Here is a 26,293-nt window from a genome sequence, read left to right on the forward strand (position 1 = left end):
AAGTATACATTTCTCTTTTCTTTCTTCTTTTTTAAGGTACAACTCTGACATTTCCTATGTTACAGGGCCAAACATCAGAAAAAAATAATGTCTGTAGTAGAAATTCACTTAGAGTGTTTAAGGAATCATGTAATCAGTGGAGGTCATGTCTGGGTAGTAGTAAACGTCTTGTGCATCTGATGATTATAATTTTAAATATCAATACTTCAACGCCGTTAACATTTTAATAATTTTTTGCCATTTATTTCATTGCAAAGTATTCAGTCATCCAAAACAACTTCATCTATGTGATCTTTGACCTTTTATTCTTACTCAATTAAAGTCTTACAGGGATTTTTTGTTTTTTACATCTTAAATGTCAATGTTGAACCTCCACTGAGAGAAAAGCAAGGCACAGATTGTCATCACATTATTCAACATGATGTTTTTGATCTTTTGCAGGAAGTTCTTTTTTTTCCTTCATCCAAAAGCCTGAACATTTTCTAAAGAAGGGATACTGGGAAAACCCTGTGCTCACTTGCCAGCTTTCAGATGAAAGAGAATGCTAATGACTTAGTGAAAATGGTAATGGTTTCAAAACGAAAAGCGAAACATTACTGGAAGAATGACAAATCTCAGAGAGAGAAAAAAACAAAGCCCATGAGAGAAAGAAGAAAAGAAAGGAAGAAAGGAAGGAAAAAGGAAAGAAAACAAAGTAAAAGTAGGTGTTGTTGCTACAGCAGTTGTTTTTGATGTTGTTGTATTTGTTCTTTAGCAAAACACAATACTGAAAAAAATGCACACAAATATCAGGGGAAAGAAAATAAATGCACTTGAAAGATAGGGAAGAAAGCAAAACTGTTTAAAAGTTTGTAAAGTCAACATTCTCATTTTTCTCCCAATACAATTAAAAGAGTCTCACATTAGTCTATTTTGTTTTATCAACTTTATTTCTAAAGACAGAATCGGCTTTCTTTCCCTATTTAAAATGTTTCTGTGTAATCTTTCTAGTAAAAACTGTAGGAAAATACCATGCACTTCTGTTTTAAAATCTCTTATCAAAATAAAGATAACTACCAAAATCTCAAAGCATTATGTTCTTAACATCCAAGGATATGGAAACAAAGAGAAATAAACAGTGAGGGATATTTTGAACCTATGGAAGACATTTTCTAAGAACTCCTGTGTCATTACTATGTAATACTGGGATCAATTCTAGGAGAAAAATCTCAAGGAAACATATTAACCTTTGAATTAATGTCAAAGAAACTCCCACTATAGTCTGTTTTTACAAATGACAATTGCGTTGACCTTGAAAATCTTCATAATGGGCATTTTTGGGTAGAACTATGTTTTTTGGGTCGTTCTTTTCTAGAAATGAGATGTTTGGCTTTTTTTTATGCACGTGTGTGTGTGTGTGTGTGTGTGTGTGTGTGTGAGATAGAGAGAGACAGAATGAGAGAGAGAGAGAGAGAGAGAGAGAGAGATAACAGTAGTATTTATAGTTTCTGGCCAAATTATACATTTCTAAGCCTTGACAAGTTGGAATGTGGGATCTTTGAGTCCCATTCATTTGCCAAATGGTGAGTGAAGACACCTGTTTTCATCCTTTTATTATTGCTATCATGGCTAGAAAAAAAATGAAAGTTTCAAAGAACCATAATGTGCTTGTTTTCAAATTAATACAATTATGTAAATTTCTAATTTGTAAACCATTTGCATCTTAAAAAAATTTTTTTTTCCTATTAAAGGACTAAGTTGGTTTTTAAGTTGATACTAAATAGATATTTTCAAAGCAGTAGCTGAAATCAAATTTCCAGCTTTTAAAATCTAAATGTCATTACATTTCACTCTGTTATTCTTACTCTAATACTTCTCAGTTGGGGGCTGCTTTACCCTTTAGCACTGATTTGTATGAGGAAAGGCTCTCTATGGGTTTTACACAGTTCTGTTTTCATTTTTAAAATTGACTTTGGAGTTGGTACCTTGGAAAATAATTAGAGGTAAGATGACTTGATAAAGAGGCTCTTTTTTTGCTTCCAGAGCTGAATCCCTTCACAAGAGTTGGTCCTCTTGTCACAAATGCTCTGCAGTAGTATGGCAGCAGAATTCCAGCCAACCTTTCCTCACATTGTTCACACATTGTGATGCTTGTGAAAGAGTGGACTTCAGGAGGTGCTGATGATGTTACAGAACTAGAAGAAGAGTCTAGGTGTTATATCCCATTCTTGGGATAAAGGGGGTCTGTCTTCCATCAAGAGGAAAAGAATATGCAGGGCCACCTACATCTCTGCAATGTACTTTCTCTGTGTGGGTTTGCAAAGGATGATTCCATTAAATTACTGATTTGAAATCTTTTGTATCAGAGTTGTGTTCAGAATGATCCATAACATGTGGGGTTCTTTAGATGGAGAAGAGTAGACTCTACTGCTGGTACTCTAGAGAGACTTTTAAATTATAGTTTACAGATGGGCCTGGTGTGTTCTTTGTCCAGGAGAGAAACTAATACAAATCTTGATCCCTTTAGGCCAAAGAAAGAGCCACATTTGATGGCAACCTGCCCGAGTGCAGGGAGAGTAGCTTGGTTTCCATGTAATCTCTCAAAGTGGCTAATCCTAGGGGAGCATTTGGTAAACATTAACTGAGGGAATTAACTGAAATAAATAAAACCATTGTTAAAACACACTTAGATATTTTCATGTGTCATATACCAGGTGAGGCACTAAAGCTTAATATTGTTTTGTGTTTTGTGTTTACTATATAATGTCAACAAGACCTTGTTTTCATTGGAGTCAGAAGCTATGAGTATCTAAGGAGCTATTACTGCTTATATCCTGGCCTCTATGGAAGTTATTTTATGTATTTATTCTGATTGTACCAGAATAATTCTCTAAAAACAAAATATTGAAACTAAGGGTCTGTTTTATTGCACAACAAAGCATTGTGTCTGATTCTTTTTTCCACTAAAAAGAGTTTTTGATTAAATGTCTATTAAGTCACACATTAAGTACATAAATATTAAGAAAATGATGCAGAAATCCAAGTTTACACTTAAGAAAGCTACATCTGCTTATTTCCCACAGACTCTCTTTTTTCACTGGGAGGAAAGGAAGGAAGAAGAGAAGAGGGAGAGAGAGAGAAGGAGATGGGCAGAGAGGGAGAGATTTTTCTTTGTTAGGAAAGGATGTGTTCTGTATTATATAAGCACTCCAATTTATCCAAAGTCGTCTCATTAGAACAACTCACTGTAGAGAGAAATATGGTAAAAAATCAGCCTGGCCCAAAGGCTCAAAATAGACTTCTTGTAATGATGCTTCATTGATAACATATTTAGTCACAGAGACCCCTAAGGCTGTATGACAGTCAGGCTCAGAAGCATCTTAACTACTAACGTAACATAAAGTCAACTGAGAGTACTTAGGTTCTAACAGTCTACACACACTGAATCCAATGCTAAGTAGTAAAAAGTCCACACACTATTTGAAGTTGATTAAGTCATGCTCATTCCTATACAAATTACAAGGTAGCCAAAGAAGTAACTAAGCATCTACCAGAGGGCAAAGCAAAAGAAAAGGGGATCATTAAGAAAGTATTAATGTTTATTTGATAAGTGATCTCCTGGGTTATACAGTACTTTCTCTTTATATAAGTCCTTTGGGAGACCTTTGAGTTGTAGGTGACATTTGTATATTCCCCAATGGAAGGAGACTACGGTCTACTCTATCCTTTAAAAGACTTTGAATGTCAAGTACAGAGCTGCCCCAAAGAAGAGAGGCATGTATTGGATACATTTGGCCTCTCTCCCAGCACCAGTGTCGCTTCCTTTTTTCAATCAAGGGATGGTTGGTGCTCACAGACACCAAGCTGGAAATGCCTGTATGACCTGAGGAGAGGTTAGCCTTCTAAAAATCTCCATTCCACCAGGATGTCCAACTTGGCCAGGTTATAACTAGAAATGAAAGAGGACCCCAGGCAGCACTTGAGGGTTAGTCTTTAGGTCAGGTTCTTTCTCTCCTGACCTTATTTTCGTTTGAAATACATTTACTAGCTTTTGGAAGATTGGTCACTAAACTACTGACATTTTCCCTTTCCAATCGAAAATTTTGCTATTTGATGAAAGCACATCGCTTAGAAAGACAATGAGAAGCTTGCCAAGCAAGCTCACTCAAGTTCCTTGGTTTTTAACACTGTAAGCGGTATTACAAGTTATATTTTTAGGTACTGAGATGGGCCACACTGCATCAGTTCACTGAACTGAAGATGCCAGAGTGAGGTTTTCTTCTTTGATCAAGGAAGAATATGATCGGGACTTCCCTGGTGGTCCAGTGGATAGGACTTTGCGCTTCCACTGCAGGGGGCACAGGTTCGATTCCTGGTGGGAGAACTAAGATCCTGCATGCTGCGTGGCATGGCCAAAAAAAAAAAAAAAAAGAGTATGATCAATGATGCTGGCCACCTCTAAGATCATCTCTGGAATGACGGTTGAAGGGATTCCCTTCGTTTGGACCAGGTGTCTATTAGAAAGCTAATAAAATGTCTTCTGGACAATTTGAGTTTTGGACCTTGCTGTGTGATGCTGGTGTGAGGGTTAAACTCATGTGTCATTGTTAAAATGTTCTTTTATTCTATAAAGTATAGGTAAGAGGCACTTTGGTTAAACATATTATATTAATAAATACCACTATCTCCCTTCACCATCAGAATATTTGTCCTGATCATTTATGGGTTCAATACTGCAAACATCTAGGCTCAGTTCTTAAAGAACATTGTCTTGTAAATGTCAATCTAACTCTATGGCATTTCTTCATCATCAAAATGTCACCAACACTCTCCAATGAGCACCAATACCGTATTATCATGCAAGAATTCTCTTTCTGACCAGGTACTGGAACAGAGCAGTCACTCTTCAACAATCTTCTCCAGACTTAACATATTCTTTGGTTTAATTTAAAATTAAATAAGCAAATGAAACAAGAAGGGTCTGACGAAGATGAGAAACAATCCAAATTGAAGTGAGTGAATTACTGTCCCTCTGTCTTTCCTTCCACTCCCTCTCAAGTAGGAAAAAATGTGATTTGTGGGCTGAGCTACCCTCGGTCGTAATTCCATGCTGTCTTCGCCTATTAGAAAACTTGTCACAATAAACAGTGTATTCATCATTCTTCGAGACTACCAATTAAAACCTTTTCAGTAATAAACTGCTCTACAATGAATAAACAATGTGAAAATTGCACCTTCAAGACATACGAATATAGCAACAATAGACTCCTTTTAAACTTCTGAAGGAGACTGTTAGCACCGTAGAATAGGTTCATCTCTACTGCGTAGAGAAAATGCCTAAGATGAGAAGTACCTTCCTCACCATCCATCTATGGCCCTGTGTACATCTGGATACATACTTGATGCCTTCTGGGCAAGAGGAAAGATGTGGTCTGTGGTCTGAATTTGTCCTTTGATGCCTGAACGAGTGGACAGAATGCAAATCAAAGTTCACTAGTACAGTCAGGTCCTCTGAGCAGCTTTGTCACAGAAGTCCCCAATTCTCTGCTGTTGACAGAAGCATTGGGTTTCTATTGTCTTTTCCTGCGCACTTGAGGAAAAGGCTCAATTCCACCTGTGGCCATCAAACCTCTGAGCTGTCGCTGTGGTGGCCCCGCGGGAGCATCATGGGCTCGGCGCTGCCGGAGCCCTTGGGGGTGTCCTTCCTCCTGGCGCTCTTCTTGCCCTGGTGCATCATCACAGCGATGGCAGTGAGGCAGACAGCGAGGAGTCCCACCGCGACGCCTCCCACCACCATGACCAGGCTGACCTCAGAGGTGGGACGGTTGAGCTCCCGGGGCAGGACGCCGTCAGGAGGAACCCTCCCCTGGGGGATCTGCTTCCTGCTGCTGCGGTCCAGGGCGATGTGCTGGATGTTTGTTCCGCGGTTGTTTTCAGCCCCGATTTCCCACACCAGCGGGGCTGTGCTCCTGATTTCCCTCTTCTTCCGGCTCTTGGTAGTTGCCTGGGGCTTCCCTTTACTCACCAGAGAGTGGTATTGGTACTCCACGCTTCGTTTGCCAAGGCCTCGATTGGCGTTGTCTTTTGATCTTACTGTGTAGATGGTGTGTATGTACCATTCTCGACCCAGAGCGACCTAGAAAACACAACTCTAGTCATTAGAAAATTAAAGCCTATGCCAACCTAAAAATTCATGACTCTTTGCAAGAGAAACTCATGGCAGAGATAATAATCATTTAACTTAGCCTGCAGAATTCATATACTTAATATTTTACACGTGTAGTATGCGCAAGGCTTTGTATAAAGCACTCTATAAAATATGCTGTGCAACTCTTAAGGGAGCAAGTGGTGGTAAATATTTGGTAAGCTATGACTTGTCAGAGTTGCAAAGAACTCCGGATCACACAGTCTAACTTACTCATTTAAAAGATGAGCGAATGACACAGATATAGAGCATAAACTAGTGGTTACCAGTGGGAAGGGAGGGAGGGGCAATATAAGGGTAGGGGAGTGGGAGTACAAACTATTGGGTGTAAGACTACAAGGATGTATTGTACAACATGGGGAATAGAGCCAATATTTTGTAATAACTGTAAATGGAGTGTAACCTTTTAAAAATTGTATAAAAATTAAATAATAAAAAATGAGTAAATGAGAATACGTAGCAGTTAAGTGACTTGCCTAATGTCACTGAATTAGTTAGTATCAGAGGCAGGACAAGAGCTCAGACCTTCTGAACCTCAAGAGTCTTTTCCAGTATGTCTTGCTGTGTATTTTACACATAAGGCCATAGAAAAGGTCAGTTTTTCTGCTTTTCCAGGGTTTGTGAAAAGAAGGCATTTTCTGATGGCTCTTTGAAGCCTTTAGGATTTAGAAGAGGTCAAGTGCCTTCAGAGTTAACATTAAAAACAAAAACAAAACAAATCATACTTTAACTTAACTTCCTGTTTGAAAAGATTCAGAAGAACAGACATGTTTTCTCAAGCATCCTTCTTTACGAGGAATAAAGATAACATATTTCTCCAGCCCATCCTGTTTGGACAATTCTCAGTAAACATCCTAAAAGATGCACTTGCTCCCCCAAGGATTCACAATGTGGACACATCTCTGAATTTGTCTCATTTGTCTGCTCAGTGTTATGGTCTCCTGGGTCTCTTTCTACCTTCTATCTCTAGGTTAGGACTTTCTATCTTTGTTTATAAAGTATTTAAGAATAGAGATTCCATTACTCAGCCATAAAAAGAAATGAAATTGAGTTATCTGTAATGAGGTGGATGGACCTACAGTCTGTCATACAGAGTGAAGTAAGTCAGAAAGAGAAAAACAAATACCGTATGCTAACACATATATATGGAATCTAAAAAAAAAAAATGGTTCTGAAGAACCTAGGGGCAGGACAGGAATAAAGACGCAGACGTAGAGAATGGACTTGAGGACATGGGGAGGGGGAAGGGTAAGCTGGGACGAAGTGAGAGAGTGGCATGAACTTATATATACTACCAAATGTAAAATAGATAGCTAGTGGGAAGCAGCCGCATAGCACAGGGAGATCAGCTCAGTGCTTTGTGTCCACCTAGAGGGGTGGGATAGGGAGGGTGGGAGGGAGATGCAAGAGGGAGGAGATATGGGGATATATGTATAGGTATAGCTGATTCACTTTGTTATAAAGCAGCAACTAACACACCATTGTAAAGCAATCATACTCCAATAAAGATGTTAAAAAAAAAGTACAACCTGATTTAAAAAATAGGCAGAAGACCTGAGTAGACATTTTCCCAAAGAAGACATACAGATGGCCAAAAGGCACACGAAAAGATGCTCAACATCATTAATCATCAGAGAAATGCAAGTGAAAACCACAATAAGCTGTCACCTCTCACTGGTCAGAATAGCTATCATGAAAAAGAACACAAATAACAAGTGCTGTGAGGATTTGAAGAAAAGGGAACCATTGTATACTGTTGATGGGAATGTAAATTGGTGAAGCCACTGTGGAAAACAGTATAGAAGTTCCTCAAAAAACTAAAAATAGAACTACCATATGATCCAGCAATTCCACTCTTGGGTATATACCCAAAGAAAACAAACACATTTATTCTAGAAGATATATGCACCCCAATGTTCATAGCAGCACTATTTACAGTAGCCAAGATATGGAAATAACCTAAGTGTCCATCAACAGATGAATGGGTAAAGAAGATGTGGTATATATATGTACAATGGAATACTACTCGTCCAGAAAAAGACTGAAATTTTGCCATTTGTAACAACATAGATGGACTTGGAGGGTATTATGCTCAGTAAAATAAGTCAGACAGAGAAAGACAAATACTGTATAATACCACTTATATGTGGAATCTAAAAAATAAAACAAACTAGTAAATATAAGAAAACAAACAGACTCACAGATATAGAGAACAAACTAGTGGTTACCAGTGGGGAGAGGAAAGCAGGGGAGGGACAAGATAGGAGTAGGGGTTTAAGAGGTACAAACTACCATGTATAAAATAAGTAAGCTACAAGACTATATTGTACAGCACAGGGAATATAGCCAATATTTTATAATAACTATAAATGGAGTATAACCTTTAAAATTGTGACACTATGTTGTACCCCTGAAACTTTATTCTATTTCAAAATAAATTTCTTTATATTAAAAAAAAAAAAAAGAATAGAGATTCCTGGGCTGTGCACAATTGTTTCTCTGAGTCCAGCAGTTCACACAAGATCACTCTTATAAAGGTGGTCACAAAAAGTCAACCGAAAGGAGGTTTCGAACAATAAGAGCAGAGTTTCCAACCATCAGATTTAGATTTATATTCTGGACTGAATAAGGGTCTTCATTACACGTAGACTTAAGATAACATGAATACATTAATAAACATAATAGCTAACATTTATGGAATGATCACTATGAGCCCAGGATGGTCTGGTGTGGTTTACGGGTGTTATTTTACTCAAAGTTCACATTAACTCTATGCAATATGACAATTACTGCCTTCTATATGGGAGACATCTGAAGTGCTCAGATGTTAAGTAACTTGCATGTGGTTACACACCTATTGTAAGTGACCTTGTTATTGGCCCACCTGAAAGAGTGGTGTTGAGTCGACTTTAAAGCCATCGGATCCAGGCTGATTCACTAACAAGATAGCTTCAGGGTCATCCACTGCCAGTTTGGCATTAAACAGGACATTTCCGAAACTGGTGGCTTGTGTCTCTGGCTGAGCTTTGTCCTTTAGGCAATAAGGAAAATGAGGATTGCTGTAGATAATGCCAACTTTTGCAAATGCAGAAAGTTTTCCTATTAGTTTTGTGCAAGTACCAATTACAGTAAGTCCCCTACATATGAACCTTCAAGTTGCAAACTTTCAAAGATGCAAACGTGCATTCGCGTGTCCAATCACGTAAATTAGTTCACGTCTCTGGGGTACATTGTCATGTGCGTGCATCCTCTACAAGTGGTTGTGCTTTTGTGTACTGTACAGTACTGTATAGAGTACAGTAATACAGTATCTTTATTTCAAGCCCAGGATGTCCAGAAACAAGCGTAAAAACAGCAGTGATGAAGCTGCTACAGTATAGCTGATTGTGTAAGCTGGGTACCTACGCTAACTTTGTTGGACTTACGAACAAATTGGACTTACGAATGCGCTTTTGGAACAGAACTCATTCATATGTAGGGGACTTACTGTACCATAAAATGCCACCGTTTGGTTTCATTTAAAAAGATGCTATTGTTTTAAAACAGAAGACAGAAACAATTAGCTTTGAGTATCTACCCAGTTCATTGTTTGGGTCAAAGCACTTACGACAATTTTAAATCTATATAAGAGTGAAGGAGAGTCGGCCAAGCAACCATATTCTGCGTTCTTTGGATTATACTTGGGAACGTAGCCGTCAGCTCCGGTGCACAGGAACACCTTCTCGATGCTGCAGTAAAAGGAATCACCTAGGTTCTGGACAGGATCCACCATGACCCGACCATAAATTGTATCGCCTGAAACAGAGACGTGGAAATGTTATTTCTGTTAAGTGATAAGGTATGTCTATGTGACACTGCAAACAGTTTGTGACAATAATGACACTAGAAAGCATTTCCTTCTCTTCCTAATCTGGCATCAAATGTTGAAGACCTTTTTGCGTTAGCTTCAGGATCCGGTCCACTCCCAGGCCTCAGATGAGACCACTTTGCAGACGACCACAAGTACTGGAGATTTATTGACCCTCACATGCTCAGCCGGTAGTGGGAATAACCTCAAGGCTTGGCCTATAATTTAACATTCATAACATCCCATTGTGGCTAAAGTCTAGTTTACATAAGTATATTAGTTGGCAAGATATAGGCAAATCATTATAGAATAACACTAAAAAAGAAAAATCAATAAAACGTTGAATTAGATTTATTTGATTTTTAAACATTTTTTAAATTAAAAAAAATTTTACTGAAATATAGTTGATTTACAATGTTGTGTTAATTTCTGCTGTACAGCAAAGTGACTCAACTATACGTATATATATATATATTCTTTTTCATATTCTTTTCCATGATGGTTTATCACAGGATATTGAATATAGTTCCCTGTGCTCTACAGTAGGATCTTGTTGTTTATCCATTCTGTATATACTAGTTTGCATCTGCTAATCCCAAACTCTTAATCCTTCCCTCCCCAAGCCCAGCTTTATTTGATTTTGAAAGAGGGTTTAAGGAAACTCCCTGGTATTTCATCATCTCTTTCACAGCTACTACTGAATACCTACCATGTGTACTAGGTATTTTGCTAGGTTCTGGGAATATCCCACTAAACAAGACAGGCACAACCCTTGCCCATGAACTATATGTTCTCATGTAGCTGCAGTATTGGTGTGTATGCAAATTGAAAAAAACATTCAAGGAAAAAAATCCAGACTTGTTTCAAAAGTCATTTAGATAAGGGAAATAGAGGTTAACCTCCCCAGAATAAAAACCATCCTGTAACATATATCCAATTTCAGTGACCCCTCCGTGCCAAAATGATAAAGATCCAGTTATAATCTCAAAACCATACAGGAGGTTATAATTGTCCCCCTCAAACACAATCCCAATAAAGTAAAGGACAACAGATATAACGGCAAACAGATGAGCAGGCCTCTCGTTTGTAAAGTGATACCTTCTGCAAAGGCAACATCACTCTCCTGTCCAAATCCCATGGATCCATCAGACAGCCAGAGACTCTTCTTGGAGAGCAGGTACATTTGGGTGTTCAGGCTAAACTCAGCTGCCACTGGATCACTGACCTAAAACCAAGTGTAAAGGCCCTTTTATGTGTTGTTGGTGGTTCTGGTGGTGCACAAACACATTATTTGCAGATACACACATGCATTGTATGCTGACATAAAGAACGGTAAACACTGCACTGAAATTTTCATGTCCAGTCAAACCAACTTCTTAGGCAATTGTAACACTGACTTTGTCCTTCTTAAGAAGACAAAACTGCCAAGGTTAAATCATTTTTCGAATGGAACTAACTAGCATTGCTTGAGCTCATGTCCACTGGTTTACTGGAATGTATAAGGGACTTGTAAACAGTGGAAGGCCAACATTTAGTAAGAGTTCTTGGGCAAAAGATGCCATCACATTTCTTTTAATACATATTGGCAACTAGGTACTCTGAGGTGGCATGAACTACAGGATATTTATTCTCCTTGATGATCAAGAACAAGATGAAGAAGTACAGAACTCCAGGGAAAATTCTCAAATCTCCAAGGCAGCAAACTCCAGGAGGAGATCAGATCCCATAAGAAAAGAAATAACCCTTGCATACTCTTAACCTGTGGATTTTATATACCGAACCAGCAACGGATAAAGGGCAATTCTTTCTTCTTTCCTTCCTCCCTTGTTCCCTTCCTGTCTGACTTCCTTTTTTTCTCAGCATGTGAGAATTGGAGTCATTGGGTGAGAAAAAAAATTTTTTTTTACTGATAAAAGTAAACTATGACTTTAACAAAGTGGGCTCCTACATGGGAAAAGAATTCTATGAGACACACCTGTTGGAATCGGATGTCAAGGTCAAAGGTGATAGGCTCTCTGGGGTTGCAGGTGACCGGCAGGCGGTACTCCTGATGTGATGGAGTGGTGCATGGCAGCAGCTTTACGGTATAGGTCCCCGAGTAGTCACGTACCTTTAAGGAGCAGAGAGGACATTCGTGTTTTTCATTTAAAAAATCTGAGATGTAATCAAACGCAGCAGCAAGGGAAAATGAAGAGCCTTAGTCACTTACTGCAAAGTCAGATACAAAGCTCCATTGCTGGGCTGGCTGGTTATAGGTTGGTTCACTCCTTATGAGACGCAGGGAAAACATCAGACCTGGGTGATCAACTGACATGATCATTGAGCTTGTGAAGGACGCTAGAAAAATGCCAAGAACAATAATGGTCTCGTGGTTAAAAGAGTGCATAACAGTTTGGAGTTTTCAAAGTGCCTTATGGTACCTTATTTGCATTTATTCTTATAATAAGCCTGCAAAGTAGCAGGGTCGGTATAATAATCCTCATTTCGCAGTTAAAGAAACTGGGCTGAGAGTGATTGTGTGACTCTCCCGGGATCACACAGCTGGGATGTGTGCCTTCTGATTCCTAATGCAGTGCTTTTTCCACTCTGTAATTCTGTCAAAAGATAATTGTACAGAAATGCTCAAATCGTTCAGGGCTACTTTCCAGGGAGGCACAGCCGTTCAATAAAGGCTGATGTGAATGCACTCATTATGCACTGAAGCTATGAACAGAACCTCAGACTATTTGCATCCACAGAGCCAGGCACTCCCAACTTATAAATGGAGTCTAATTTTAATTAGATTGCCTCAATCATAGCTAAACAAAGATTCAGTTTAATAGAAAGGTGGACACGTGGAAGGGAACTGTAAAGGCCAGGAAATCCTCATTTTCCAGAACAGTCAATTACAATAAAGCAAAATGATTCTTTTTGGTTCTGTATTTCAGAGCTCAGACTCACAAAAATACAGCAAACTGTCTTTCTCTTCCTGAATTTTCAGCCTTATTCTCTCCATCCGACCCAGAAAAAAGGACACAGAAGACAGTGCGTGAATTATTTCCCTCTTCCAATCTGACATGAGTTGGCACACCAGTAAAATGTGCAAACCAGTTTAGTAATGCGAAGTCAAATAAAAAATTATTTCTAATGAAATGAAATTTTTTAAAAAAGCTTAGACACGGGACGTTAGTGACTGCCACATTATTGATATTCACAGCACAATCCATCAAATTAGTAAAATTACATAGCTAATACTTATGATAATTAGTTAACATGTCTGAAACCAGTGTAATAGGAAAGTGGTACTTCTGTCTCCTTTTTAAAGGTTTCTTACAGTACCTAGAGAAGAGCTGTGCTCGCTGAACAAATGACCTAAAATTCAAATTTTTGGACAACACATTTGGAGAAGAGAATGGGAATGTTGTGGCTATGCTCTCAATCTAAAGGAAAACTCTTAAAATTAACTCAGTAGAGTTTTCTTTTCTTTCTTTTCTTTTCTTTCTTTCTTTTTTTGGCCACGCTGCGCGGCTTGCAGGATCTGAGTTGCCCGACCAGGGACTGAACCCAGGTCATGGCAGTGAAAGCGCGGAATCCTAACCACTAGGCCACCAGGGAACTCCAAGTAGACTTTTCTTTTAAATTTACTTTAACCATTTGGTATTTTCTCTAAAATTCTACAGTGATGATTTTGTAGCTTATAAGACGTAGCTGAGCAATGATCAAGCCCTCATGTAGATATTTGTACCTACATGATTTGTTGAAATTAAGGGCTTCAAAGCTCATAAGGAAGCATGCTGAAACATGTGCAAATATGGAACAACTATATCCTTGTTGTGTGGGGAGCGGCTCTTTAAGGGTAATGGGGCTTACCAGGATGTGACAGCACAAACAAGCCATGGAATTGAGCCTCTGTCTTGAAGTTCACAACCAAACGCCCCTCTTCACCGATGCGCATGCTAGTTGGGTAGAGAGAACCTATGATGGGATGGGACACAAGAGTGGGAATGTTGGTGACCAAGGACTCCTAATGTCTGGGGTTTCTTCCAAAACCAAATTCAGGTTCCTCTCATCTTTAAGCATTCTAGCCAAAGGGTATTACCAGAAAAATTCTGAGTGATCAGAGGGGCAGAAATATTCTTGTTTTGTTTTGTTTTGTTTTCTAACAGGAAAAGCTGTCTAGAAGGCAGGCAGAATAGAATTAGGTCACATGAGTGAGGTCCATATGAAATATACAGAGTGATTACAATAGGCCAAGATATTCCTTAAAGCTTTAGTCTATAGAAATTAAGCTGTAAATTGAGAGACAGGATGAGCTGGTCAAATTTTGAAGATTTGGACATGTAGGTGGAAACAGGTTTGTGCTCTCCAGAGTAATTCCAAATGTTATAGGCTTAATGAAAACTCCAAAACTTTCCCAAGAAATTTAGCGAGTTGACCAAAGTTGGCTACAGATAGAAGAAGGAAACATGAGATCCTTATGTAAAGCTGAGAACCAAGAGATGGATCTGCATTAAGATTCACTTAATATACATTTCCTAAGGCAATATATGGAATTAAAACATTTGAAATGATCTAGAATGATTATTTAGGGTGATCATATTACCTTTCACATAGCTTTAAGGTAATTTTAATCTGTTTAAGACAACACACTTTGAGATGGCCTATCAACAGTATTTTCCCTCTGGCTCATAAGAAGTAATGATGGTTAGACATGCATGGAACCTGAACAGCAGTACGTGCCTGAAAAGAAACAGCACTAATTCTACTAATGGATTAATTAGCTTCATGCTTGTGGACTTTGAATTATGATTCTGACATCAAGACTGAAACAAAGTTATGCAGATGATTTTGGGGCCTAAATTGTAGTGGCTAAAGTATTATAGAATAATAGAATTTTAAAACTGAAAGAATATTAGAAGTCTAGTCTATCTTTCATAAGAAATTGACTGCCAAAGGTCAAGCAATATGTTTGAGATCACACAGTTAGTTTGCTATACACCCAGAACTGGAATCCAGGACACAATTTATACTGGGCTTTAAAATGTATCTCCCATTTTCAGAAACAAAAATGTGTAACTTTTTCTCTTGGGTTTATTCCTTACTTTCAGTTGGAACTTTCCCTATCCATTTTCTAAAATCTAGAGAGAGAGAGATTGTGTTGCGTAACACATGAATGATTAATCACCTTTAATGGACATTATATTTAACAGTCACGTATTATGTAAAATTTGATGCATTGATATAATTTAGTTAAAGAAGTTTTTCCATGACAGAAATGAAATTATTTTAAAATATTGACTATAAAAATAAAATACATTGAAAGGTGCTTCTATTATTTTTAGCTGCAGTAAAAATTTCTCTGAAGTCATTCAAATAGGTAAGAAAACTAGTTTTCCAAGTCTCTGTTAACTCACCTTGGAGTTCAGCTTCTGGGGGGCTGACAATTCCATCGGTCCACAAGATGGCAGTGTCATACACGAAAGTTAGACGAAGCTCCGACTTCAAGTCAAAATGCTGCCAGCCTCCCACCCCAACGGGGGAATGGAACACGTAGGAAACATACAGAGGGACTCGAAGAGTCACATAGGACTGCACTAGGTTTAGGACCTAAAACAATAAAATTATATCTATCAACACGATTCAGTGTTGCTGATTAAACCAGCTTAATTTTGTGCAAGCCATTTTCTCCTTTCACTTATCTAAAGGTTTTGAGTTAATCACTGAGAAAAGGAAATGACAGCATTTATAACACTACTGTCTCCTTCACTTAATTTTGGAGCAATTAAATAGTTGTCACTCTACTACTTTCCTTTGCAGCAAAGGAGAGGCAGCAGAAATCTTTAAGCTAAAGTACATTATTTTGAGCATACTAAAACAGTGCTTTTTTTTTGTAGCAGCTTTATTAAGATATAGTTCATATACCATGTAACTCACCTATTTCAAGCGGACAAATCAATGCTGTTTAATATATTCAGGGAGTTGTGCAACTTTCACCGCAATCACTTTTAGGACATTTTCATCACTTCCAAGAGAAATTCCATATCCATTAGCAGTCATCCCCTTATTCCATTCTCCCTCCTCAGTCCCTGGCAATCACTAGCCTACTTTCTGTCTCTAGGCATTTGCCTATTCTGAACATTTTATATAAATGGAATCACACAACATACGGTCTTTTGTGACAGGCTTCCTTCACTTAGCATAATGTTCTCAAGGTTCATCCATAGTGCAGCATGTTTCAATACTTTTATCACTGAATAGCATCCCACTGTACGCATATACCACATTTTATTTATCTATTCATCAGTTGATGAACATTTGGGTTATTTCCAGCTTTTGCCTATTATGAATAACAGTGCCGTAAGTTATTTTTAAATTATTATATAGAGGAAGAGGAAATAAAGCAGGAAAGACCTGGAAGCAAACATATTTAGTAGTGACATGTAACATTTAAGATTACATGTAATATTTAAGACGGCTCAAAAATAATTAGTTGACGTGTCTTCTTACAATTTATACTTTCTTCTTTTGTATTTTGCAGGTGGATTGGGGTCATGGAGGATAAACTAATAATTATTTATTGAGCATCTACCACTTTTCGGACATCGTGTTAGGTTCACAAATAAAGCTACTCAATATTTTCATTCTTCCCCATAGTTATATTTATATGTATGTGTGGATGATTGAATGAATGGATAGAGAGATGAAGGACAGAAAGCGAGAGAGAGGAAAGTTAAGACTCAAAGAAATAAAGCAAATTTCCCACAGAAATTTCTCACTTCCTTCTGGAGTAGCCCTGCCAATAATAGACCCCAGCCTTTGGCCCATGCTTTTTCTACTCTTTCACACTTTATCATATTCCAAACAAAGCTGAGGGCGGTCTTAAGATCACCTAACAAAGGTTATCATCCTTAATTCTCAGAATAGCTCTGCAGAATAGCAGGGAAAATACAACTATCTTCTTTTACACAAGAGGAAACGGGCTTAGGTCAGATCATACCGCTTACAAGTTTGAGTCAGGTTTTCTGATAGGTCTATTTCTCCTTCCACCCTGAGGTGGCAACAGGAATCATACATGTGAGTTACTGAATAATTTAAAACATGATAGCTCTTATTTATCATTTTGTCATGGGGTTAAAAGTAAACTCAAATCACAAAATGACAACCTGAATCACCAACAAAAATATATCGAAAGAAAACCATCCACCAAGCAAATTATTTGATTCTCAGCTGTGTAGTAGCTAACACTCCTCATTATCTCCTAACGTGGCCAGCAGGAGAGGTGCCTTTGCATTGAAGTCCTTTGAGATAGCAGTTTCTAAGGGTAGCTATTCCTGCAGTCATTGAGAAATTGATCTTGAAGTGCAATTTTAACACCCTGACAGTGTAACGGAGAGTAATTGTCAATCCATATGCCACTGGTAATTAAGATGACTATTTCATCCTGTGATTTTAATAAACACTCATTAAAAAATAGGCTGTAGACATGGATTTCCAATTAAACTTTCTAGGTGCTAAAAATAATTTTGCCAACATGACATTCTATCCATCAGGTGTTACTGAGTGTGCTATTTTGGAGAGAACTATTAACATTCACATCCTAGGAACAAGTTACTTGGCTCCCTGACTAATTCTTACTTGATTTCATTTGATTCTCCCGGTAACCTAGAGTTTGATCATTTCTGGACATGGAATCGGCATCTTACTGCATTTTCTTGTTCACCACAGCCAGGTCTTTTTGTCTGCTTAGAATCTCTGTCTAAAGGAATTGGAGCCCAAATGGGACTAGGTAGGTCACCCAGGTCACTTACCTGTTCGTTCCTGTAAAACTGAAGAACACAGTGCAATCAATCTAACCTCTACAGCGGTCCCCAACCTTTTTGGCACCACGGACCGGTTTCGTGGAAGACAGTTTTTCCTCGGAAGGAGGGGGGCGAGGGGGGATGGTTCCGGCGGTAATGCGAGCGATGGGGAGCGATGGGGAGCGATGGGGAGAAGCAGATGAAGCTTTGCTCGCTCGCCCCGCCGCTCACCTCCTGCTGTGTGGTCCGGTTCTTAATGGTACCGGTCCGCGGCCCGGGGGGTGGGGGACCCCTGCTTTAGATGCCATCTTAATGAACCCTTAATTTTCTTTCAGCCTATTCCACAGGACTTTTAAAAGTTATTTGTTTATACTGAAAGAAATGTATGTTAAATCTGGTATGCTGCTCTTAAAGAAACTGTGACATCATGAGTGAATTTACACGTCCTTACTGATTTGTTTCTTCAACAAAGGCAAACAATAGTTTAAATTCCATATTTAAAGGGAAAGTGCAAAGTGCAAATGACCTGTGAAAGGTACCATACTGACATAAATTTCTACCACTACTAGTAAGTGACTAATGATGGGCAGCAGGTTTATATTTGGGGAGATATTGCCTGTTGAAGGGACAAGAGAAAGTCTGCTGATCTGTGTCAGATGGTAGAAGTAAATCTGGATTAGTTTTTATTAGTTACATACCTATATTGCTTACTTCTTTAAGAATTTTTAAGTATCTATAAGATAATATGTAAATTGAATAGCTTCAGCTACAAGTCCAAAATAAGTGAAGAATTAAAACTACTTGCAATTTGGGCTTCCCTGGTGGTGCAGTGGTTAAGAAACTGCCTGCCAATGCAGGGGACAAGGGTTCAAGCCCTCGTCCGGGAAGTTCCCACACGCCGCGGAGCAACGAAGCCCGTGCGCCACAACTACTGAGCCTGCACTCTAGAGCCCGCGAGCCACAACTACGGACGCCCGCGTGCCTAGAGCCCATGCTCCACAGCAAGAGAAGCCACTGCAATGAGAAGCCCACGCACCGCAACGAAGAGTAGCTCCCGCTCGCCACAACTAGAGAAAGCATGCACGCAGCAAGGAATAGCCAAAGCAGCCAAAAATAAATAAATAAAATAAATAAATAAATAAATTTAAAAACATCATATTAAAAACCTATTAAGAAAAAGCAGTATACAAAATGGTATGGATAATATTATGCTGTTACTATTAAAAATGTGTATGTATATTGAAAAGAGACTAGAAAATATGTCTGTGTACAGTGACAGCGGGATAATGAGTGAATTCTTTTTTATACTTTTTTAGTTTCCCAGCTTTCCATGGTAATATCTTTATTTTCATTAACCAAAAAACCTACACCATTAAAAATATTAATTGATAAATTTGACAAAATAGGAAGCAACATACTTCATGAAAGTTATACATTTTGGATTCTTCTTGCCATTTCTTGCAGAATGATTTAGAGTGGCTTACATCTTAAAAAAAAAAAAGAGTAAATTAATGTACTAAGTAGAAAATAATGGAATGGAAAGAGATGACTTCTAAAGTATACTCTAGCCCCAAAGGTCTATGTTTCTAAATCAAACACATAGTTTTTTTTAAAAAAGGAAAATTATTCCACTAACCAAGGAACTAAGAAAAAATATGTATACTTTCCCAAAATCATGCTATGTCTTCTCATGAGTAAATTACAATTTCATATGATTGGAATTGAATTTCTGTAACTTAGTCATGGTCCTTGAATGATGTTATCAGTTGCTGTTTACCTAACAAGATGAGAGTTAAGATTCTGACTTTTTAACATCAATAGTCAGGCTGATGAAAGGTGAAATGAACTGAAGTTCTTTAGTTTTAAGGGAAGTTGTTTTCAAGAGAAAAATCACCAAAAATATCCAATAGTTTAAAAACTTAGTTTAACATTAATAACTATTTTGCATCACAACTGTTTTTCATTGTGTACCCAATTTAAAATTTTATTTATAAAACACAGGTCACACAAAAAGGTGGAGTAGAATAATTTATTTTATTTATCTCTATTTTTCTTTTCCTGCTATATCTGTTTTTACATTTTAGAAACTATCTATTAGGAGGGATTTTAGTGGTGAATATCATTAGAGAAATTCCAAGTTTCTTTTTCTTGGCAAGTAAAATTGTTAACTTTTATAAGAGCAAGTATTCGACTCCTGTAACTCGACTTGGAAGGAGTTTAAGGTCTGCGTCTGGTGTCCTCACCGGGTACCCATTTGGTCCCTGGCACAGAGTAGGTGTTCATTGATTATTTCTTTAATGAATGAATGGGCAACGAACAAGATGGAAAAAGCAGAACTGGTCTTAATATCAGCTAAAGCTAGTTGTAGTCAAACTGCATAAAACTTAATAAAACTTCATTTATTAACTTCATTTATCTGCTGTTAACAGATAACTATCTTGGATATTTCAGGTGATCCCTTCAGTTTGGTAGCTCTCTGTTATAAGTGAAATAATTTGAATATGGGAGGTTAGAGAAGGCAGAAATCTTTAAGAGTGTGTTGGAAACCTCTTTTTCATCACAAAATAAAATGCAGGGACCTGGCAATATTTCCAGGCAGTAGCTTTAGCTACTAAGAACACTAAAGATAAAAATCGGTTTGTCATCATGTTGTTCCTGGCAGAAGCAATTACCAGTTAGTAAAATCTGTTTGCATAGTGATTACCTTGATCTAAGGTGGCAAGTCTAGAAAAGGACCAGAAGAGGGAAAGACACATCTATTAGCTGCTTGGCCAGGGCGGTATGGAATTGGCAGAGGACAAATAGACCTGGGGTTATTTCTGTTCTTGTACAAAGAACAGAGGAAAAAGTTTATTTGCCTTTCTTGCAATTTCAACCGTGACCATAACCATTCCTCACATTCACCCAATTAAATGACATTTAATTCACTCAATTAAATGTCCAGATAAGTATCATGATGTGGTTAAGAGCACAGGCTTACAAACGAATTGAATTGGGACACGTTATTTGAATTCTCTTTGCTTCAGCATCTCCAAAAATGGAGACAAAACTCATATTTGTCTCAGTGTTGTTGTGAGGACAGAATTAGTGGAAATATGTAAAGTACTTACACACGATGACAGGCATATAGTAAATATTAAATAAATGTTAGCTATTACTATTAGTAGTAGTAGTAATATTATTAGATATTTTCTCTTCTCTAGAACCTAAAACTTGTGAGGAAAATTAAGAAAATATCTCAAAGAGTTATATTTCCTTTACTTTAATATGTATTTTCTTCTCCCTCACCTACATTTAAATAATGTATGTGTCAGGGGAGGTGAGGATATAGGAGAATATCTCAATAACTAGAGAAGTAGAAGTTCAAACCCAAGAAAGTGGGGGAAAACGAGATGGCCATCTCTGAGCTTCACTCTAAGAGTGAGCAACACGCTTTATTAGATGGAATTGCAATTCCATTTACACTGAGGCTTTAAGAATTTTGTCACAAGAACCTGAAATTTCAATGATTTACACTGAATCTGGTCACCTCTATTATGTTGATCATCATGCTTATGTTACTACATTTATTTTCAACAATGCAATAGCAGAAAAATCCTTTCAGAAGAAACTCATACAACCAGCTGGCCACCTTACTCCTCAAGGTAACACAAGCCAGTTGAGAACCGGATGGCTCAATAATTCTTACATTGCACTCTCTCCTCCCTAAGTAGAAAGTAACACAAAGCGTTCAGGCAGGTAAAACTTCACTGAACCCGGCAGTTGCCAGTTTTCACCTAGTGGAGTGGAACGGTCGATAGCTCAACTACGGAAGCAGGGTAATAACTTCTCTAGTTAGCAGTTGTAATGGGGAAAAAAAAAACCCTGAACTTAATTAAATAGAGGAACAGTGATTTTAAAACTCCAACGAAGTAAAATTAATTTAGCTGAGCATTTTATAGTGAGGATTGGCTGGAGAGGCGGATTTGCATTCAAAATGCCCTTGATACACCAGAAAAGTGGGCAGATATAGGCTTAAGTAGGATAAGTGCAGGGTTTTCACTAGGGAAGCCTGTCTGGGTTGCACGTATGAAAGACAGAAAATTACTGCCATTTGCAGAGAAGATAGAAAACACTCTTGAGGCTAAAAAGTGACCACAGACTAGACGAGACCCACAGAGAAGCTTCATGGTATGAAGTGCTTTTTAACAAAGAAGACCCAGAACTACAATATAATCCTATTACTATGTCCCATTTTGCTTACACCAATAGAGCCTGTGACTTCAGCAAGATCCTGAGAGAAGAGCATCCAGAAAGAAAACAGGAATGATTTAATAATGGATTGAAAACAGGCTCTGGGAGGAACGGTCAAAGGAATGGAGATATTTGACCTATAAAGGAAGAGGCTGAAGTAGATGTGTTAATATGAGTCTTCATTCTGGGAATAGGACCTTTTTTCTTTCACATTTCTTCCAGGTGGCAAAGACAGGGTGGGAAAGAGGGACTTGAAGAGGTAACACTTATGAGGGTTTAAGTAACCTGCCCAAGAAGACGTAGCTAGAGAATGTCAGAGCCAAATATAAGTCCACATTTGCTTGATTCCAATATGCAGCCTCTTTCCACTGTTCTACACTGTCTTCCTGTTGGTGTTTTTGCTTGGGATTTTTAGTAATTCATGCAAGTTTCTGGATATTTTGTTGCTTTTAGAGGAGATAGAGATAAAAGTCTCACTACCTTGGAGCCCAACAGTTCCCAGACATAATATGTGGCCATTAGACATCAACACCAGCAGAATGGGTCAAGATTCACAGCTTTGCTCTGGAATTAAACTGATAGTTACTGTCTACTTTTCTCTTGTTACTACTTGCTTTATAGTTTAACATCACAGGAATATAGCACAGAAAAAAAAAAAAAATCCAGCCTCACCTCAGCTAAATCTTGAAAGACAAGACATCTTCTGGGTACCATTCAACGTCTTAATGTATAAGCCTACGTAAATAAGCTCTTTGTTTTGGTCCAGTTGGACAAAGCATGGCTTTTAATTCAAATACTCATCACAAATCTAAGCTATACCCTACATATTTTAGATTCTCTATTATAACTGCTAATGGAGACCTTGCTTCACCATCATTTTAACAACAATGATGATGGTGGTGATGGGGGGGGGGATTGTGTGTGTGTGTGTGTGTGTGTGTGTGTTTGTGTATTTTATGTGTAAATGTCTGCCTGTGTAGTATGAAGAGAAATCAGTAATTGTAGAGTAGAAATAACAGTAAACTTTAAATGAAAATACTTTTGACTATGTTAGTGATGGAGAAATGAACCAGATAGGGAGGAAATGGGGAGAAAACTAGAAAGAAAAAGGAGGAGAAATGGGAGTAGAAGGAGAGAAAGATAGAAGGCGGGGAAAGAAGAAAGAGAGTAAGGAGGGAGAAAAACTAGACTGACCCTGAGGACCCTCATTTGAGATGGTTCATGATGCATCATAGACATCTGTACATAACACAAGAAATGAAGATGTATACTTCGAAGACAAATTCGTATTTGGAGTTTTCTAATATCAGAGTAGATTTGGAGCTTACAGCATAACTATATGGTGTCCTTTCAATACAAAGATAATGTTACTGACCCATTGCTAAAAAATACGTAGATTTTGACACATTGCTCTGGAAATAGACATAGATTTCCATACCACTCATGCCAATTACCCGCTCTTTCTTGTGCCTAATAACCTACATCACCAAGATGGAAGACTGGAGATGAGATTTATTCCAAGTCTACGTAACTGAACAAAAGCAACTGGTTTGTCCAGTGACCAAAGCTCAGGTGTTAAAAATCCATACCTGTCCGTCGGTTCCAATGGTGCCTCCGCAGTCCGCGAGCAGCTCTGACATGTCATAGTAGCTAACAAACTCCCACAAGCAGGCTTCCAGGTTCAGATTTCGGTAGAAGCGTAAGGTATTGGAACCCCTGATAGATGGGCTGTACTGGTAAGGATACGTCTCTCCAATTATTTCTGGATTTTTGGTAGCATCGGTCAAGAAGCCGTGGTGGGTCTTCACTTCGGTATAATCCAGGAGGTTGGAGCATTTGTGGTTTCCAACTCGCGTGCCATCAGGGCTGAGCGTGAGCTCAAAGTTGGAGAGTTCCTTGGTGGAGATCACAGGGAGCATGCCTACGAATAATTTTTGCAATCACTGTTACCATTTTTACCAACAGCAAAGGGCTTTCAACACTTTATAATCTCTTTATCTCTTGAGAAGGCAAGTGTTATAAAATACTGCAGAGCAGTGATTATAGAAGTGGTATCTTAGGACCCCGGAGGATCCCAAGAATATTTCAGGAGATCTATAACATTAAAGCTATTTTCACGACTCTAAGGTATTATTTGACTTTTCCACGCTTATTTTCTCAGTAGTGTACGGTGGAGTTTTTCAGAGGCTAAAATAAATCATATATTGCAATAGATTGAATGCAGAAGCAGACATAAGAATCCAGCTGTCTTTTATTAAGCCAGACACTAAAGATATTTTCAAAAATGTGAAACTATGCCACTCTTTTGTTTTGCTTTATAAATTGTAGTTCTTTTTCTTAAAAGTATGTTTTTCATGTTAGCACGTAATAGATTTATTCTTATTTTAAAATTAATGAATAAATACGTATTTAACAATTCCTCAGTTTTAAATCCAGTAAATATTTATAGCTATAACCCACAAAACAAAAGGTCTTTGTGGTCATAAATAATTTTGAGGGTGTCCTCAGACCAAAAAGTTTGAAAACTACCACTATACGGTATAGGCTAAGAGTTGGCAAACTTCTTCTGTAAAGAGCCAAATTGTAAATATTTTAGGATTTGTGGGCCACAAGGTCTCTGTTGCAACTGCTCAAAGCTGCCATTGCAGAGCCAGAGCTGCCATAGATGATTTGTAAAGGAATTCACATAACTGTGTGCAAGAAGACTTTATCACGGCCAATGGATTAGAATTTTATATAATTTTCATGTGTCATGAAACATGCTACTTTCAAAGAAGAAGAATAATGTTTGGTTTCTTCCAAACATTAAAAAATGTGGAAACCATGTTTAGCTTGCAGACCATACAGAAACAGATAGCAGGCTAGATCCAGTCCATGGGACACAGTTGGTTGAGCTCTGGCATAAGCAATGCAGCAAAAAGGACTGTGAAAGAGGTCTTCTCTTGGCACCTTTTCCACTTCTCCCTCTTAGATTCTCTGGCCCCGCAAAAGAACTGGTCAGCTTCTGCAGAGCTACGGCTATCAAATGTTTCAGAAAATGCTAAGTCAAGCTCTAGGAGAAGCACGAGGGACCAATCTTTCTATTAGGAAGAACTATTATAGGTCTGCCCTTCCCTGATGGTCCCTTCTGCCTCTGCACATCTGAATCACACCTCCCATATGGGCCTAAAGGTAGGGTGGTCAAACATGGACCCAACACTACACTGTAAAGTAAGGAGGTGCAGATTCCTGTCCTCCTATGCCCACCGGCATAAACTTGGGTTTGTAATGAGCAGACAAAGCAGAATTATGTCCTTTCCATAAGGCAGGTAAATTCTACCTTGTAGTTCCTAATATTGCCTAATGCTTCCTCTCCTTTAGGTACTTAAAATATAACTAACATACTAAGTAATAAAATTAACATTAATATACTTCAGGAATAAAGCAAATTAAGAGGAATAGAACTTGAAAATGTCTTCCGTACCCGAGGAAATGTTCATAAAATGTGGATAAAGTTACTGACTCAGAAATTCTGGCCACACTTCCCTATCCAGAGAAAATGGACACAAAATTTAACATTGTTAATTGCATTTTTTTAACCTTATTTTAACGCCTAGGAAATGTCTTAGTTGTTGCAATAAATACTGGGAAAGATTTATGAGACTCCAGATATGAAAAAGCAAATAGGTGTTGAAGGCAGGGATTGAGATTCCAAATTGCTTTACTGTCCAAGTCCAAGCGCAAGAGTTTTGAAGGCACACTGTGCCACTTCATAAAAGAGAGCAAGCACACTAACGAAGCTTTGTTTCATCGTGTTGCGACATGTGTGAAATGTATCTAATTTTAAAGAATGCCGGAATTGTCAGACTTGAAAAAAAAATTGGGCAGAAAGAAAGCAGAAACACTCAAAAGAAGCAGGACTTGAAGCTTAAGTTGCAAATTGAGCATTTTTTGTATGCTTGGTTATTCAGAGTACAGGCAGACCTCAGAGATATTGCAGGTTTGGCTCCAGTCCAACGCAATGAAGCAAATATCGAAATCAAGTGAGTCACGTGAATTTTTTGTTTCCCAGTGTGTATAAAAGTTATGTTAAAATTTACTAGGATAAAGAAGATGTGGTACATATATACAACAGAATATTACTCAGCCATAAAAAGGAATGAAATAATGCCATTTGCAGAAACTTTGGATGGACCTAGAGATTACCATACTAAGTGAAGTAAGTCAGACAAAGACAAATATCACTTATGTTTGGAATCTGATTAAAAAAAA

At 38.1% G+C, this 26,293-nt stretch overlaps 1 protein-coding gene across 2 annotated transcripts in view; it reads right to left on the reverse strand.

Moving 5' to 3' along the window:
• Positions 1 to 239: 239 nt before the first annotated feature.
• FREM2 (FRAS1 related extracellular matrix 2) overlaps positions 240 to 26,293 on the reverse strand; it is a 145,658-nt gene continuing 119,604 nt past the window's right edge. The window contains exons 16-24 of one of the 2 annotated variants that reach the window (XM_007193672.2): positions 23,632 to 23,963; positions 15,425 to 15,617; positions 13,881 to 13,985; positions 12,241 to 12,368; positions 12,007 to 12,141; positions 11,130 to 11,256; positions 9,792 to 9,979; positions 9,069 to 9,215; positions 240 to 6,115 (exon numbers count right to left, since the gene is read on the reverse strand). In XM_007193672.2, the coding sequence (XP_007193734.2) occupies positions 5,603 to 6,115; positions 9,069 to 9,215; positions 9,792 to 9,979; positions 11,130 to 11,256; positions 12,007 to 12,141; positions 12,241 to 12,368; positions 13,881 to 13,985; positions 15,425 to 15,617; positions 23,632 to 23,963 (1,868 nt within the window). In that variant the 3' untranslated portion in view covers positions 240 to 5,602. Of the gene's footprint in view, positions 6,116 to 9,068; positions 9,216 to 9,791; positions 9,980 to 11,129; positions 11,257 to 12,006; positions 12,142 to 12,240; positions 12,369 to 13,880; positions 13,986 to 15,424; positions 15,618 to 19,261; positions 19,296 to 23,631; positions 23,964 to 26,293 lie in introns of those variants that run through there. The other variant, XM_057532751.1, reaches the window with a different exon arrangement.

Source organism: Balaenoptera acutorostrata, chromosome 18 (genome assembly GCF_949987535.1).
Source record: "Balaenoptera acutorostrata chromosome 18, mBalAcu1.1, whole genome shotgun sequence".
Classification (NCBI taxonomy): Eukaryota; Metazoa; Chordata; class Mammalia; order Artiodactyla; family Balaenopteridae; genus Balaenoptera; species Balaenoptera acutorostrata.